Genomic DNA, 15,521 nt, shown 5'->3' on the forward strand with positions numbered 1-15,521 from the left:
ACCCAATTAAGGAATAAGGTCAGCCCCAGAGTTGCCATCGGCTGCCCCGTCTAGCCTCATCTGGAGCACGCGACCTCTGGATACCTTCAGATGACCTTGGTTGCTTCAGAGCTGGCCCACAGCTGGGGCTGGCACCAGTGTTTCCTAGCTCTAATTTCATGTCCTGTGGGAAATCAATCAATCTTCTGGAAGATCTTAGTGATTACAATGGCCTTCCAGTGACGCGAACAAGCCAAGTTTATTGAGAGTTTTCTTTCCACTGAATAACCCAGAAGACAGGCATTATTATCCCCAGTTTACCAACCAGAACACTGGGAAGCAGGTCGAAAGATCAAGGCCTCACAGCTGTTGGGTGACAGTCCGTATTCAACCTAGGCCCTGCCAGCTCCATGGTCCGTGTTTCCCTGTGGCCCCCATGTGCCAAGCAGTGGCCCTGAAGCTGAGGCCCGGCCACTCCCAGAATAAAAGGGTTGGGCAAAGCAAACAATCACATTCCCACTTACTGCAGAATGGCTTCTTCTCGGCTGTGTCTAAGAAGGCCTTGGTCATCGGAGGGTGGTTCTCCAGTAAGTAGTCTTTCCAGTCGTCCGCGTAGTAGCCTGGGAAACGCGTTGGAAAGCGCAGCATCGGCAGGTATGGAATCCATGGAAAAGCGACCGAGGGGGCGAGGACAGTGAGTCGGACTGTGTCCGCCCCCACCCAAACCTCCTCCCTCCCACTCGACCCTGGCACGCTACGAGAGGACCCACAGGGCCCCCCATCTAGCTGGCTAACTCCACCTCTGCGTGGCTTTTCTGTTTTACCGGGTCTCAGCAGCAGAGTGGGGAGCACACACCCAGGCGAGACCTAAAGATGGCACCGTTTTCAGTGACGCATGAACTTTCTAGTTAAGCAGGTTCAGATTTGTACCTAAAGCAGCCCCACTCTCACGAAGCAGTGTGCCTTCTTGAAGAACTACAGCTGGCCCTGGCACTGCACAGGGCCTGGGCGTGCCACATGCCAATGTCATCAAGCAGATAAGCGTCCTTCTTGTCTGTGCTTGCAGGGAACCAGGCCGAGTGCTGTCTAGATGGGGCTCTTCCTCTCCTCTGCCCCCACCCCTGGAGAAACAGCCTCCAGATTCTGATTTCACTGATTGGGATGGGATCCAGCATCAGTTTTTGTTTTTGTTTTTCCTAATAAATGTGTGATTTTTTTTTTGAGAGATTTTTGCTATAGGGCGTGCGCTCACCAGAAAGAGAGAGATACAGAGACAGAAAGCAAAAAATCACCCCCAGGGGGAATGGCCACGCTGCAATCCCTTCTCCTCCATTCTCCTCTCAGGATCTTGGGCACACATGCACATGCGCCCAGCGTATGTTTAAGCCACCGGGTCCAGGACTTGAACTGCGGTCGACTACATGGGAGTCCAACAACATAGCCATTATGCCAACTGCTGATCCCTAAATATGTGATTTTTGCTTTAAAGATATTTCTTTATAAATAATTTTTTTTTTTTAATTTTTAAATTTGCCACAGGGCGCTCAGGCTCACCAGAGAGAAACAGAAAGAGGGAAAGTGAGAAATCAAGCTATAAGGTCCAGGACTTGAACTGCGGTCAGCCATGTGAGTCCGGCATCTTTACCACCACGCCACCCACTGGCCCTATTTCTTTATTTCATGAGAGAGAAAGAGGTGCTCTTGACAGGGTCTTACAACATCGTGAAATCCTCCCCCAGTCTTATAGCCAGCAAAATCATGGGCATGCCTTCCAATATTCCTAGCATGCTCAGGTCTACCTGAGATTCGAACCTGAGGCCTCCCCTATGGCTGCAGCATCAGGCAGAGGCACCTTCCTGCCTACGGTACTGTAGCGGAGCCCAAGCATCAGTATTCTCTGAAAGTTCTCTGCATGATTCTAATGCACAATCAAGGTTGAGAAGTCCTTGCCTTTAATATGTCTTACTGTTAACTTGGGTTTAAGCTTTTGAGAAAGATAGGACATGCTCATAGCCACCCAGTCTCAAAGTCCTAGCCACCTGTCGGTGTCCGCGAACCCCTAGCAGATACCCCCCGGGCCTCCACACTACCTGTCACTCGCCCCATGGCTGGCACGGGCACACACAGCCAGAGTGTGCAGCAGGAGAACTTCCAGACACGACTTGTTGGGCGGGACCGCTCCGAAGGCTCACTTGACAGAGAGGTCTCTGAGCTAAGGGTGGGCTAAGGCCCTCCTGAGTGAAGGCCCTCCCCTGGGAGAGAGGCTCTGTGCACAGGAGCAAGTGCTGTAAAGCGACTGTGCCCTGGCTTGGAAACCCTCCGGAACCTTCCTTTTTGTGCTAGAATAAGGCATGCAAAGAGGCCATACTACCTTCTAGATAGAATCCTGTACGGATCACTTTTTTGTCTTCTTTCGAATTTGCTGGGAGGCACACTCACTTGCTAGTGAGAGACACAGAGAGAGAATGAGAAAATGAGAAGGCACCCCCACATGCAGATGGCCATGCCCATGCCGTAGTCTCTCCTCCATTCTCCGCTAGAGAATGTGGGCGGGCACATATGCGCCTGCACTCAGCTCCTCTCTAAAGCCACCAGGTCTGGTACTCAAGCTGCGCAGCCAGCCATGTGGGATCCAGCCGCCTTCACCACCATGGCATAGGGGGCCCACAGATTGCTTTTCTTCTTTTTAAAGAAGTATTTGTTTATTTCATTGTTATTCTTTTCAATTTTGCTATAGGACATGAAAGAGGGAGAAAGTGAGAAAGCAAGCCTCCAGGTTCAGGACTCAAACTGCAATCAGCCATGTGGCAGTCCAGTGCCTCAACCACCATGCCACCTGCCGGCCCTCAGGTTGCTTTTAACATTGCTTGTTTCCCCTAGAGACTAAAGTAGTTCGAAGGATAAACTGGCTAGAAAATACAGTTTCAGGGGACCAGCAGTTAGCTTACGTAATGGCTATGTCGCTGAACTCCCATGTAGTCGACCGCAGTTCAAGTCCCAGACCCAGTGGCTTAAACTCACGCCAGTTGAGTGTGTGTGCGTGCCCAAGATCCCAAGAGAATGGAGGAGAAGGGATTGCGGCGTGGCCATCCCTTCTGTGGGATGATTTCCCTCTTTCTGTCTCTCTGTCTCTCTCTTTTTGGTGAGTGCACACGCCCTATAGCAAAAACCTCCCCCCAAAAAAAGAAAACAAAAATACAATTTCAGGGCCACTTTTGGATAGTAAAATGATTCTGAGATTCATACCAAAAGAGAGCTCTTTGTAGGCCGGGGAGAAAACCACCTGTCGGACTTACCCAGAATGGGACAGGACTCCTTTTGAGGCACACCGCAGCTCACACACTGGCCGTTCCTGTAGTCCCGGTAGGAGTCACAGGGGTACGCAGTGACAGTGCAGTTCTCTCTCAGAGAAGCAAGGTACAGGTACACGGACCTCTGGTGGTCGCATTTAAAGTACTGCAATCCTGTTTGTCAAAGATGATGAGAGTAGAGCCGCTGAAGCATTTAGTAGTACATGGTATAGTACATATTTCACACACACACACATACACACACACACACACACACACACACGCTTTGTCACCCAGGCCCTCCACACCAGGACTACACCAACAGCCTCAGAGTACTTGATTCCACTTAACCTGTATGAAGCCATTGGGAAAGATTTCTGCTGACAAAAGACAGGAGGAAAGATTACATCAAGCTAAGTTTATGGCCAGAATTTGTGCAAATATGTTTTAATTAGAGACGTCCACTGCCCCTTTGGCTATGATTTTTTGCTGCCACTCAGTGTGACTCCAGACACTGTGTGCATTGTAACCATGCTGTTAAAATACACGGTTCAGAGGCAGCAGATGACATAGTGTTTAAGGCCTTGGACTCCCACATGGCCAACCACGGTTCTAGGCCCAGACCTGGTGGCTTGAAACTCATGCTGGGTGCATGTGCATGTGCATGCATGCACAAAATCTCGAGAGGAGAATGGAGGAGAAGGGATTGCAGCAACGGCCATTCCCCCAGACGATGATTTCTTGCTTTCTGTCTCTCTGGTAAGTATGCACGTCCTAATAGCAAAAATCTCTCTCAAAGATAATTTAATTTAAAAATACACAGTTTCTGGGGCTGATAGGTGGCATGGTGGTTAGAGATGCTGGACTCCCACATGGTCGACCATGGTTTGAGTCCTGAACCTGGCAGCTTGCTTTCTCTCTCTCTGGTCAAAATGGAGAAATACACAGTTCAGGTCCACTTTCATATATTTCTGACTCAGGAGGCCCAGGAGTCAGCATTTTAGCAAACACTACCAATAATCCTGAAGAGAAGTTGGAGAGCCCCTGGTTTAGTTTTGCAGGGCTACTTCACAGACTAACAGACGCTGGGTCTGTCTGTCAGGCTGCAGCCACGGGAGGAGATGGCATCTGGGTCAAATGGTCAACCTTCCTGGAATCACGGAGAGTCGGGCGTGAAAGGGTTAACTGGCCCCCAAGTCCTTAGGGATGAAAAAGGGCTGATTCCTGTCTCAGATGGTTTAATTGGAGAGGCCCAGCAAAAACCCCCAGGTACTCCTCCTGCTCGCTCCCCCGGCAGATGGTACTGTCTTGACTTCACAGCACATGGCAGGCCTGGTATTCCCTGAGTTCTTGCTTCCAGACAGAAAGACTGTAACGCCGGTCAACAGCTGGCACCAACTAAGGACTACACGGAGCCTACAGCAGCCAGATATGACACCCAGAGACAACTACGAAGCAAACCAAGGACCTACAAAAGTAGGTGTCCCATCCAGGCTGGCCTCAGTGACCCGACCACAGCCCGTCTTTCCTATAGTGCCAGTCAAGGCCTCACCACCACCCCTACCCTCCTCAGAACTGACGCAGAGCTCCCATCCAGCCTTCTCCTCTCTTGGAAAGTGAATACAATCTTTTCTATCCATGATTTTTCTTTTTAAAAAATATTTTGCTTTCATCGAACTTTATTTATTTTATTTATTTATTTCAATTTGACCAGAGAGGGACAGAGTGAGAGAGAAAGTTAACTACCAGGTCTGGGACATGAACCACGGTTGGCCATGTGGGAGTCCAGCGCCCCCTGACCACTATACCACCTGCTGGCCCTCCACTTTCTTTCTGAGTTTGTGAATTCTTTCACAGCCCAAAATAAAAAGGACCCAAAAAAGAGGAGTTAGCAAAACTGGCATCACAAGAGCAAGTCATTATATAATCATTTATACATCCCTCTTGATGATGCTTTTTTAAAAAAAGGATTATTTATTTAGTTTCATTTGTTATTCTTATTTTTTAATTTGACCAGAGAGAAAGGGAAAGCAATAAAGCAAGCTGCCAGGTCTAGGACTTGAACCACAGTCAGCCATATGGGAATCCAGTGCCCTTAACCACCACGCCACCTGCGAGCCTCATCTCTTTATGATAATTTTTAAAATGATATATTATTTAGAGGGAGACTGGAAGAACAACAACTAGCTTCAGATAGGCACTTCTTTCACTGACCTGCTATTTATTAAGGGAATTACCAAACAAGCACAAAAGTTGAGAAAATGATACAAAAATTCTTGTGCACATAACATTCCTGCCCCGGTAATTGTAATTATCAAAAATCTGCTATTCTCCCTTCACCTACCCACAAGTTCTGACTTTTTAAAAACAGTCTTTCAGCGCCAGCAGATGGCTTGGAGGTGAAAGTGCTGGATCCCACATGGCCAACTGTGTCTTCAAGTCCTGCACAAGGTGGCTTGAAAAATCACGCCAGGTAGGTTTGTGTGTGGGTCCAGGATCTTGAGAGAAGACTGGAGGGGGAGGAATTCCAGTGTGCCTATTTCTCTTGGGGGTGATTTCTCACTTTCTGTCTCTCTCTTTCTCTCTGTCCTCTCTGGTGAGCACACATGCCCTATTGCAAAAAAAAAAAAAAAAAAATTAAAGTATATCTTTCATATTAAAAAAGATACTGTTTCTCCCAAAACAAGGACTTGGCCTGTTTTGCTCACTGACAGCTGGAGATCCCAGCACACGGCAGATTAGAGGAAGTGCTCGTTGGACGAAGGCACAGCGCAACCCCTCTGCCTTATTCCTGCTCAGAGCTTAGGTAAAACCCGGTCACGAGCAGCTTCCTCAGTCTGTGACACTTCAGCATGAAGAATCCCAATGGCTGCCAAAAATCAAGAACCAGAACTGCCACATTTTTTCATTAACATCAAAAGTAACAAGGCTGGGCCAGCTGGTGGCCTGATAGTTAAGGCAGCTGGATCCCACATTGCCACCTGTTCGGGTGCCAGTCCCAGTGGCTTGAAAATGCATTGGGCATGTGTGCAGCATGCCCAAAATCCTGAGAGGGGACTGTGCTCTGGCAACCCCACTGGGGGAAGAGCGCTTTCTCTCTCTGACGAGCACATGCATCCTCTAGCAAAAATTTAGAAGAAAAAAGGAAAAAAGGTTATGAAGCCTGGCATTGGACGGAGACCAGGGAGGTAGCCAGGGGAAACCTGGGAACAGCTGCAGACGTCGGGAATCACTGGGAAGTACAACTGCTCAGTGGGTCTCGAGTGCCATTTCTATCCTGTGACAAGGGTCTTCCTGGACTGCAGGAAAGTGGGAAAACATGGATGAGATTGTATTTCATTAAGCAAAATATATCCAATTTAAAGCTCTGCTTGTTCTGCATTTATGTCCTTTCTTTTTTGTGTGTACCTGTTAAAAATGACCTTGATTTTATGAATGATAGTGATGATAGATATTTTTGTGGGTTAATTTTTTCCCCTGGGACCAGTAGATGGCGTAATGGTTACGTTGCTGGACTCCCATGTAATCAACAGCAATTCAAGTCCCCCACCCTCTGGCTTAAAACTCACACTGGGAGTGTGTGCATGAGTGCCCAAGATCTTGAGAAGAGACTGGAAAGGATTGCGGCATGGCCACCCCCCCGGGGGGGGGGGGGGATTTCTCACTTTCTGTCTCTGTCTCTCTGGTGAGAACACACACACTATAGCAAAAACTCTCTAAAAAACAAATTTCTTTCCTTGCAAATTAAGTATTAATTTGTTTTCAAATTTTTTTCAACCAACATTTTATAAATTTTTAAACCACTGGAATAGACAAATCAGAAACACTAGTGTGGATGACTTACCCTAGGTACCAGGTGCTTTTATGTCCAGATTGCTAACCCTCGCCATCTTGTAAGGTCGGTGGTGGTAGCCTGACTTTACGGATGAGAGCGCTGAGGCACTGAGAACCCAGGGTACAATGCTGGTAAGCGGCAACGCAGGGGTTAAAACCCAGGCCTATGTAACTCCAAAACCTGATTCTTTGCTCTGCTACCGAAATTCCCCAAGTACTGCCCCAGACCAGCAGATTAGCATCATCTGGGAACGTGGGAACTTGTTGGAAATGCAAATCCTTGGGTCCTGGCCATGAGGGGCCCTGGGAGAGTGGTGTGTAATCTGTTTTAACAAGCCCTCCGTGTGATCCCCGTCAGGGCCAGAGTCTCAGAACCCCTGCGGTGCTGCATGCAGCCTGGGAGTTGATGGCACTGTGTGGGCGGGGTGAGGGGAGTGGGCGGGGCTGTGGGTCGGGTGGGGGCGGGGCTAGCGTGATGGACAGTGAGGCGGTGGAAGCACAGATGAAGTCCGCGCTGGACGAGTTTGTCAAAGGAGGAGGTAAAATTAGTGCTCATCAAAGATTCCTCAGGGGTTTCCAGGAGAAGGCAAGTGTGCTCAAGGCAGAGGAGACGAGCCACTGAGGGAGCGAGTACGAACATGGGGAGAGAAGGCACCGGGAGTCCTCTGCTCCGAACGACCCCGGAGGGCAAGCAGGGGAGACAGCCTTGAGCAAAGATGGGATGCCGCTCCCCGGGGTGAGGAGTGGTCACAGGGAGTCAGCAAGCGGTGAGGAGGTCCCCTGGCCTTGTCGAGGGTCAAAGAGGAGTTAACAAGCTCGCCTGGACCTTGTACTGGACCAACGAGGCTTCCCCTGCGCCAGCGTCTCCGAGCAAAGGTGGGACTGACATGGCAGAGACCCGAGAGCCTGTGGGTTCCGGGCACTGGGGCAGCCGGAGCCGCTTCTACCACAAGGCTGCACTGAGAGAGCTTGAAGACGGGAGATGGCACCAAAGCCGTGAATGGGCAGGAAGAGGAGAGGCAGGCCTCCAGTTAGTCCTTAGTGGGTGCCGGGTAGCGCTGTGGCGAGGCGGGAGGCTGGGGCACAAGGAGCGGTGGCAGAGAGTTGGAGATGGTGAAGAGCTGCAGCGCAGAGAGGCCAGAGGCCATGTCCCTCACAAAGGGAGCTGGGTGCTAAAGACGATAAGCAAGGGGGTGAAGAATCTGACAGGGGCTGGCCTGTGGCCTAGTGGTTAAGGGAGCCCGATCCCTACGCTGAACATGTATGTGCCCATGCCCCTAATCCCAACGAAATGAGAAAACAGCACCAGCAGATGGCGTAAGGGTTACATCTCTGGACTCCCACTGCGGTCCAAGTCCTGGATCCATGGCTTAAAACTCACACTGGGCGCATGTGCGTGCGTGCTCAAGATCCCAAGAGGAGAATGGAGAAGGGATTGTGGCATGTCCATCCTCCCCAGGGGTGATTTCTCACTTTCTGTCTCTCTGGCAAGCACTCGCACCCTAAAGCAAAAATCTCTAAGGAAAAAAATGGAAAATGGAGAAGAGAGTGTAGCATGACCATTGCTCCATTGAGAGCACTTCCCCCCTACCTCCCTGTCTCTCTGGTAAGAGAAAACCACCTTTTGGCAATAAATTTAAAAACATCATCGGAATAAAACCCCATGAAAAGCAGGGCTGTGATTGTGAGCTACTGGTTTGGAGAGGGGCTGAGTGATAGAATCAGATCACTATTTCCTTCCCCGGAGTTCACTCGTGCCCACAGGATAGGTCAAAGAAGGACAAGGAGAAATAAGCTGGGACAAGAGAGAAGCACGGGGTTGGCACGGGGCCAAACTGGACTGGAGTAAAACTGGCAGGCAACATTTCCTTACTGTGCCTGGATCTTCCTTTGCAGAAAGAATGAAGTTACTAGCAATGCAGGGTGTTCTCTGTAAGCAGAGTACATTCTCTCCGGCTGCTCGGAGGTAGTTAGACGACAGGTAGAATACGGTTGGCCCCACGTGTGCCATTGTGGCCAGACCACTTTCAAATAGTATGTCACGCCAATGAAGCTGCATACAGCTACCAATTAAGGAATGGCTTTTCTTTCAGAATCATTTCTACATTTTAACTTCCTCTAGCAATAGTAAAATACAAATTTAGAGCACTTGTGGGTGGGTTTTTAAATCCTGTCCCTCCATCTCACGTTCAGATTGTTCTCCAACTCCCAATTTTTGTTTTATGGGTTTTCTTCTCATTACAAAAGTAATATAGGTACCCGCAGATGTCATAATGGTTATGTCGCGGGACTCTCACATGGCCGACTGCAGTTCGAGTCCACTGGGCACATGTGCGTGTGTGCCCAAAATTCCAAGAGGAGAATTGAGAAGGGATTACAACATGGCCACCCCACCCCCAGGGAGTGACTTCTCACTTTCTGTCTCTCTCTGTCTCTCCAGCGAGTACATGCACCCTATAGCAAAAATCTCTCTGAAAAGAAAAAAAAAGTAATATATATTTGTTTTGAAAATAAAAACAGGAAAATGGGATGCAAAAGCTCCTAACAGTACAATATCAAGAGTCTACCACCAATACTTATTCACAGCATTTTTTCATACTTACACATGTCCAAATATACACTTAAAAAGTCAGCTGCAGGGGCCAGCAGATGGCATGGTGGTTAAGGGCATCGGGCTCCCACATGGCCGACTGTGGTTGGAGTCCCGGACCTGGTGGCTTGCTTTCTCATTTTTCCTCTCTCTTTCTCTCTCTCTCTCTTCCTTTCTCACGCTCATTCTGTCTCTTGTCAAATTAAAATAAGTAAATAAATAGTTAAATAAAATAATTCTTTAAAAAATAAAAAATAAACTGCAATCATGTTGTATATTTTATGTCTTTTCACTTAATATCATATTGTAAGAATTTTCATTAATCTCTGAAAAAAATGACTTTTAGCAATTATATTTGTGTAAGCGTACCATAATTCATTTCCAGCTTTTCCTATTTAGACTCTTTCTGAAACATCAGCCGCTATAAATAGTGCTGTGTTAGACATCTTTATACTTTATCTTGTCTACATTTTCTCGTATCTCTCTAGGAGGGGTTGCCAGATGTGAACTTTCTAGGTCAAAAACACACCTTTTCAAGAGAGAGAAGTATTTCATAATAGTTTTTAATCATATAGCTTTTAAGAGATACAGTTGAGTTATTTATAGTTAATATTTATACCATCTTTATTGTCTTAGGAAATATGTTTCCTTTAAAAACTATGGCATGGGACCAGCCTGTGGGGTTGCGGTTCCACAAGGTAGACTCCAAGGAGGTTGGATCCCACATGGCTGGAACGAGCAGCTTGTGAAACACTGCAGGTGCGCGTGTGTGTGTGTGTGCGTGTGTGTGCGCGCGCCCAACATCCCTAGAGGATAAGGGAGGAGAGGAGATTGTGGCATGGCCATCCCCCCAGCAAGTGTTTTCTCACTTTCTCTCTCACAAGTGCACGTGCCCTATAGCAAATTAAAAATAAATAAAAACTACTGCATATAAAATAATAGCAATTTTTTCTTTTTTAAAAATCATACATCCTTTTTATTGTTAAGTCATAAAGAGGTATCAAAATTAAAAGCAAAATTACAGGGTAAGACTTAACAAAACTACTAGGAGCATCAAGAGAAGTGAAATGGGCCCAGATGCAGAGCAGTATGAATTCATGAACATGAGGGGACAAAGATGGGGAGAACAGGGAGCATGTGCTGAAGATACTGGGGAGAGGACCTGGCCAAAATTCTGATCTTAGACAAGCGCCTAGGTAAAGAAATAATGGGTAGGATTTCTAAACCCCACTGTGTGCTTAAGAGTTACAGCATCAAGAGAAGTGAAATGGGCCCAGATGCAGAGCAGTATGAATTCATGAACATGAGGGGACAAAGATGGGGAGAACAGGGAGCATGTGCTGAAGATACTGGGGAGAGGACCTGGCCAAAATTCTGATCTTAGACAAGCGCCTAGGTAAAGAAATAATGGGTAGGATTTCTAAACCCCACTGTGTGCTTAAGAGTTACCCTCGCCATTGGCGCTGTCTCTGTCATCCTCCCCTTCCTCAGCCTCTTTTTCGTCATCCTTAATCAACTCCAGCTGGTCATCCCCCATCTTCATTATCATCATCCAGTAGGTCCCCTCCTCAGCAGAGTCACCTGCACCCCCCTCAGATTCCATCTTCACATTAGTCTCATCTTTCTTCTGGGAGCTGCTGCTCTGCTCCTCTTCTGACTTATCGTTCTTCACCTCTCCTGTCTGTTTGCTCTGTTCCTTTTCGATTTTTCCCAGGATTTCCAGAAGAGAATCCACTTTTTGTTTTATCTGGGTCAACTCCTTCTTAATGGCCTGAATGTCATCTCTTTTTAACTTTCCAGACTTGGAAGACGATCCTCATTGTCCACTCTTAGAATTGAAGCTTTTGCCCCTCTGTGAAGTGTTTCCTGACACACGCTGGTTTCGAGGGCACTACAGCGCGAGCAGCAGGAAGGTGGCAGGGGGACACGTGCTGGGTAACTACATCCTGTCATCATAATCGCGCTGAAAGTCACAGTCCAAATCAAAAGAGGAGCTGAGTAGAGGGGACGGAGAAGGGTGTTCTGGTGCTGACCTGTACATCCCCGCTGCAGCTCGTTTCACCCCTGCTTTTCCTCGGTTCACTTTTGGCTCTGCAGCCAGATTAATGTCTGAAACCTGGCCGGCAATCATCCTGCCAGCCTCTCCTGCCACAGCAGCCCGGGCATTCCTCTCATGAACATACTGAACGAAGGCAAAGCCCTTATGAACAGAGCGACCCACAATTTCGCCAGACTTCGAGAAGATTGCCTCCACGTCAGACTTCGTGACCACAAGAGTGCTGAGACTGCCAATGAATTCACGGGGACTCATGGAGCGAGGATCTGTCTCGGTAACGTTGCTGGCCATTGCGATGGATGGTAAGATGCCTCACAAAGCCAAAAACAAGTGTAGCTGAAGATCAAAAAAAAATCTCACAAGAAGGTGAGGGAAAAGAGATTCGATTCTGAATCTCTTGCTCCCAGGTTCTAGGCAAAGAAACCGACTGCAGGAGGTAGGAAATGCGGCCACAACCGCTTCATCTCCAACTCTTCACAAAATGCTTTTTTCTTTCTTTTTTTTTTTTTTTTTTTGAGACGTTTTTGCTATAGGACGCGTGGGCTCACCAGAAAGACAGAGAGAGACAGAGAGACAGAAAGCAAGAAATCGCCCCCCACGCTACATTCCACGCTACAATCCCTTCTCCTCCATTCTCCTCTTGGGATCTTGGGCATGCACGCACATGCACCCAGTGTAGGTTTAAGCCGCTGGGTCCGGGACTCGAACCGCAGTCGACTACATGGGAGTCCAGCAACATAGCCATTACACCAACTGCTGGTCCCAATAATATCAATTTTTAAAGTATGCCTGTTTATACCATTATTTTATAAAATATAAAGTATCTGTGCTTACCTCCAAATATCGTTTGGGGGCAGCCAGGTTGATCTAATCCTCCATTTGGGTAGAAGTCTATGTGTCCTAATGGCTCCTTGTAGCCCAGTGCTAAAAAAGAACACACTAGGCTTTTATACTAAACTTACCACATCTCATACCTCACTAGCTTGCATGATACAGGCAAGGAATTGCATCGTTATTATTAAAATTATTATGATCATGGGGTTAGCAGGTGACCAGGTGGTTAAGGCACTGGACTTCCACATGGGCTAATGCAGTTTGAGTTCTGGACCTAGCAGCTTGGAAATCACCCCAGGCATATGTGCGTGCATGCCCGAAATCCTGAGAGGAGAATGAAGGAGAAAGGATTGTGTCGTGGCAATTTTTAGCAATTATATTTGTGTGAGCGCACCATAGTTCATTTCCGGCTTTTCCTATTTAAACTATTTCTAAAACATTAACCACTATAGGTAATGCTGTGTTAGACATCTTTGCACTTTATCAGGAGGTAATTAATTTCTCACTTTCTCTCTCTGTCTCTCTCTGGAGAGTGCATATGTCCTATGGCAGAAACCTAAATTAACACACGCACACACACAAATTGTCATGATTATTGTTGTTGTTATTGTTATACCTAATTAAATTATTTGTCCGGGGGCAAGCATGTGGTATGGTGGTTAAAGGCACTGGATTTCCACATGGCTGACCACAGTTCATGTCCCAAACCTGGTGGTTTGCGTTCTCATCTTCCCTTTCTGTCTCTCTATCTGGTCAAGTTAAAAAATAATAATAATAAATGGAATTAAATAAAAAATTATTTATCCAAAACTACCCAACTAGTTAGGAAAAAATGATCTCCGGGGCCAGCAAGTGGAGTGGTGGTTAAGGCACTGGATTTCCACATGGCTGACCACAGTTTCAGTCCTGGACCTGGCAGCCAGCTTTCTTGCTTTCCCTCTCTGTCTCTCTCTCTCTGGTCAAATCGAAAAATAATAAATAAAATTAAATAAATAATTTTTAAAAAAGAAAGAAAGAAATGATTTCCAACTAAGCGACTACAAAAATAGCAATAAGATTTGCTTCCAGTATTTCTAAAGATATAAGGGAGTATGGTTATTCATTCACTGCAAGGCCAATAAAATGAGAGATTTATTTATATTTGGCTAGCACCCTCTAGTTGCTTGCTGTTTTCCTGAGCAGCTGTTTGCATGTATATAATTCTTTTTATTTTAAGAGATTTTTGCTATTGGGCGTGTGCGCTCACTGGAGAGACAGAGAGCCAGAATGTGAGAATCAACCCCCCCGGGGGGATGGCCGCACCACAATCCCTTTTCCTCCATTTTCCTCTCGGGATCTTGGGTACGCAGGCACACACACCCGGAGTGAGTTTTAAGCCACTGGGTCTGGGACTCGAACCACAGTTGACTACGTGGGAGCCCAGAGATGTAACCATTATGTCATCTGCTGGTCCCAACCTTTGTGTAGATTTTTAATGAGTAAGAAACACAGGGGCCAGTCCTCTCCGAGTTCCTACTCTAGCTCGTCACCAAACACCTGGATGTAGACATCCACCCTTCAACACCATCCAGATGGACATGACATGTACCCAGTCCCGGATATGAAATCTGCACCATGAGAAAGCCGAAGAGCTGTACAGGTGGGTCAGGCTCACTCGGTGTGGAGAGGCATGATGTCTGAACATATCTGTCAGCTTAAGCAAATGACAAAGAACCAACAAAACCAGAAAATCATGCCTCTAAACCCAGTTGCACATACAAAAATGTTTGTCCTCATGATGTGCAAATCAACCTGTTCTTGAGTATGGTGATCATTTTAAAAAGAAGAGGCCCTAAAATATAGGGAAAAGAAAAAGTAGCAGCAGGGGCCCGGTTGATGGCACAGACTGCAGTGCAGGCTGGGACCCCCAGGATCTGACTAGTTTGGAGGGCTGGGGAAGGGGGTCATGGCATGATGAGACCCTGTCGAGGGTGTTGCTGTCTCGGTCTTGCTCTCGTGCATGCATGCACGCACACGCACTCTCTATTATCAGAACAAAAAGAGAGGCTATGGGAAAATCATCCACACTGGGTACCTGCATGAAAGCAGCTGCTTTCTCTTCTGTACTGCCGTGGATTTGGAGCCCTGCCCATAGTGGAGGGCGTCTAAGGAACCTGATCTGCCCTGGCCTGATGAGCCCCTGGGAGAGGTGCTCTAGGAATCTGGAAGGTCTGGCCCACAAAGACAGGAATGTTACCATCAATGTCAGAGTGGATGACGTCAACGAACTGCGCGTCCCCGGGATCTAATCTGTCCTGGGGAGGTCTTCCGTTGAACAGAGGGCCCGCAGGGTCAAGACCTGGAAGGAAAACAGAGTCGCTTGACAGCCCCACGCCATGAGTCACCTGCAGCCAGGCCTCTGATCCCTCCTGCTGCAGCCGGCTCCCAAGCTGCAGGGCACCCTGGGCTAGGTGAACATTCCCGTTCCCCCGCGTCATCAGGACTCCTGCTCACAGCCCTGGAGTTTTCCCCACAGTGGAGTTGTCACCTGGCAGTGCCCTGAGACTGGCAGCTAGACTGCACCAGGAGGCACAGCTTCTGCAGAACCCAAAGCAGGGTGCACACAGGGAGTGTGGGGCTATGTGGGCTCTTTGAGAACAAAGCACTGAAGGGGACAGAAAAGAGAAAAAGGCAGATGCTGTCTTCATCTTCATCCCATTTTACATGACCCAGAACCTCCCTTCACCCCCCCTTGTCATTCACAAAACCCCTTTGCAGCTTCCTCTTTTACTCACGTATGCTAACCCATCTGATCCACCTCGCAACCCTGGGAGGGACGCAGGGTCGCTATGTCTTCCATTTTACCGGTGAATGGACTGAGGCTCAGGGAGTCCTGACAGCACAGCTTCCCACCACAGCCGCCTCCATCTAATGAGCTCTCTCACTGCACGGAGCTTAG

General features: G+C 47.8%; 1 protein-coding gene and 1 pseudogene across 2 annotated transcripts in view; both read right to left on the reverse strand.

Moving 5' to 3' along the window:
- LIPH (lipase H) overlaps positions 1-15,521 on the reverse strand; it is a 57,234-nt gene that overhangs the window by 9,330 nt on the left and 32,383 nt on the right. Inside the window, exons 4-7 of one of the 2 annotated variants that reach the window (XM_006160781.3) lie at positions 14,820-14,921; positions 12,584-12,673; positions 3,276-3,443; positions 504-599 (exon numbers count right to left, since the gene is read on the reverse strand). In XM_006160781.3, the coding sequence (XP_006160843.1) occupies positions 504-599; positions 3,276-3,443; positions 12,584-12,673; positions 14,820-14,921 (456 nt within the window). The remainder of the gene's footprint in view (positions 1-503; positions 600-3,275; positions 3,444-12,583; positions 12,674-14,819; positions 14,922-15,521) is intronic. The other variant, XM_014592545.2, reaches the window with a different exon arrangement.
- LOC102467974 (heterogeneous nuclear ribonucleoprotein C pseudogene) lies at positions 10,980-12,205 on the reverse strand (annotated as a pseudogene).

The sequence above is a fragment of the Tupaia chinensis genome, unplaced genomic scaffold, assembly GCF_000334495.1.
Source record: "Tupaia chinensis unplaced genomic scaffold, TupChi_1.0 Scaffold000708_1, whole genome shotgun sequence".
NCBI classification, from domain to species: Eukaryota; Metazoa; Chordata; class Mammalia; order Scandentia; family Tupaiidae; genus Tupaia; species Tupaia belangeri.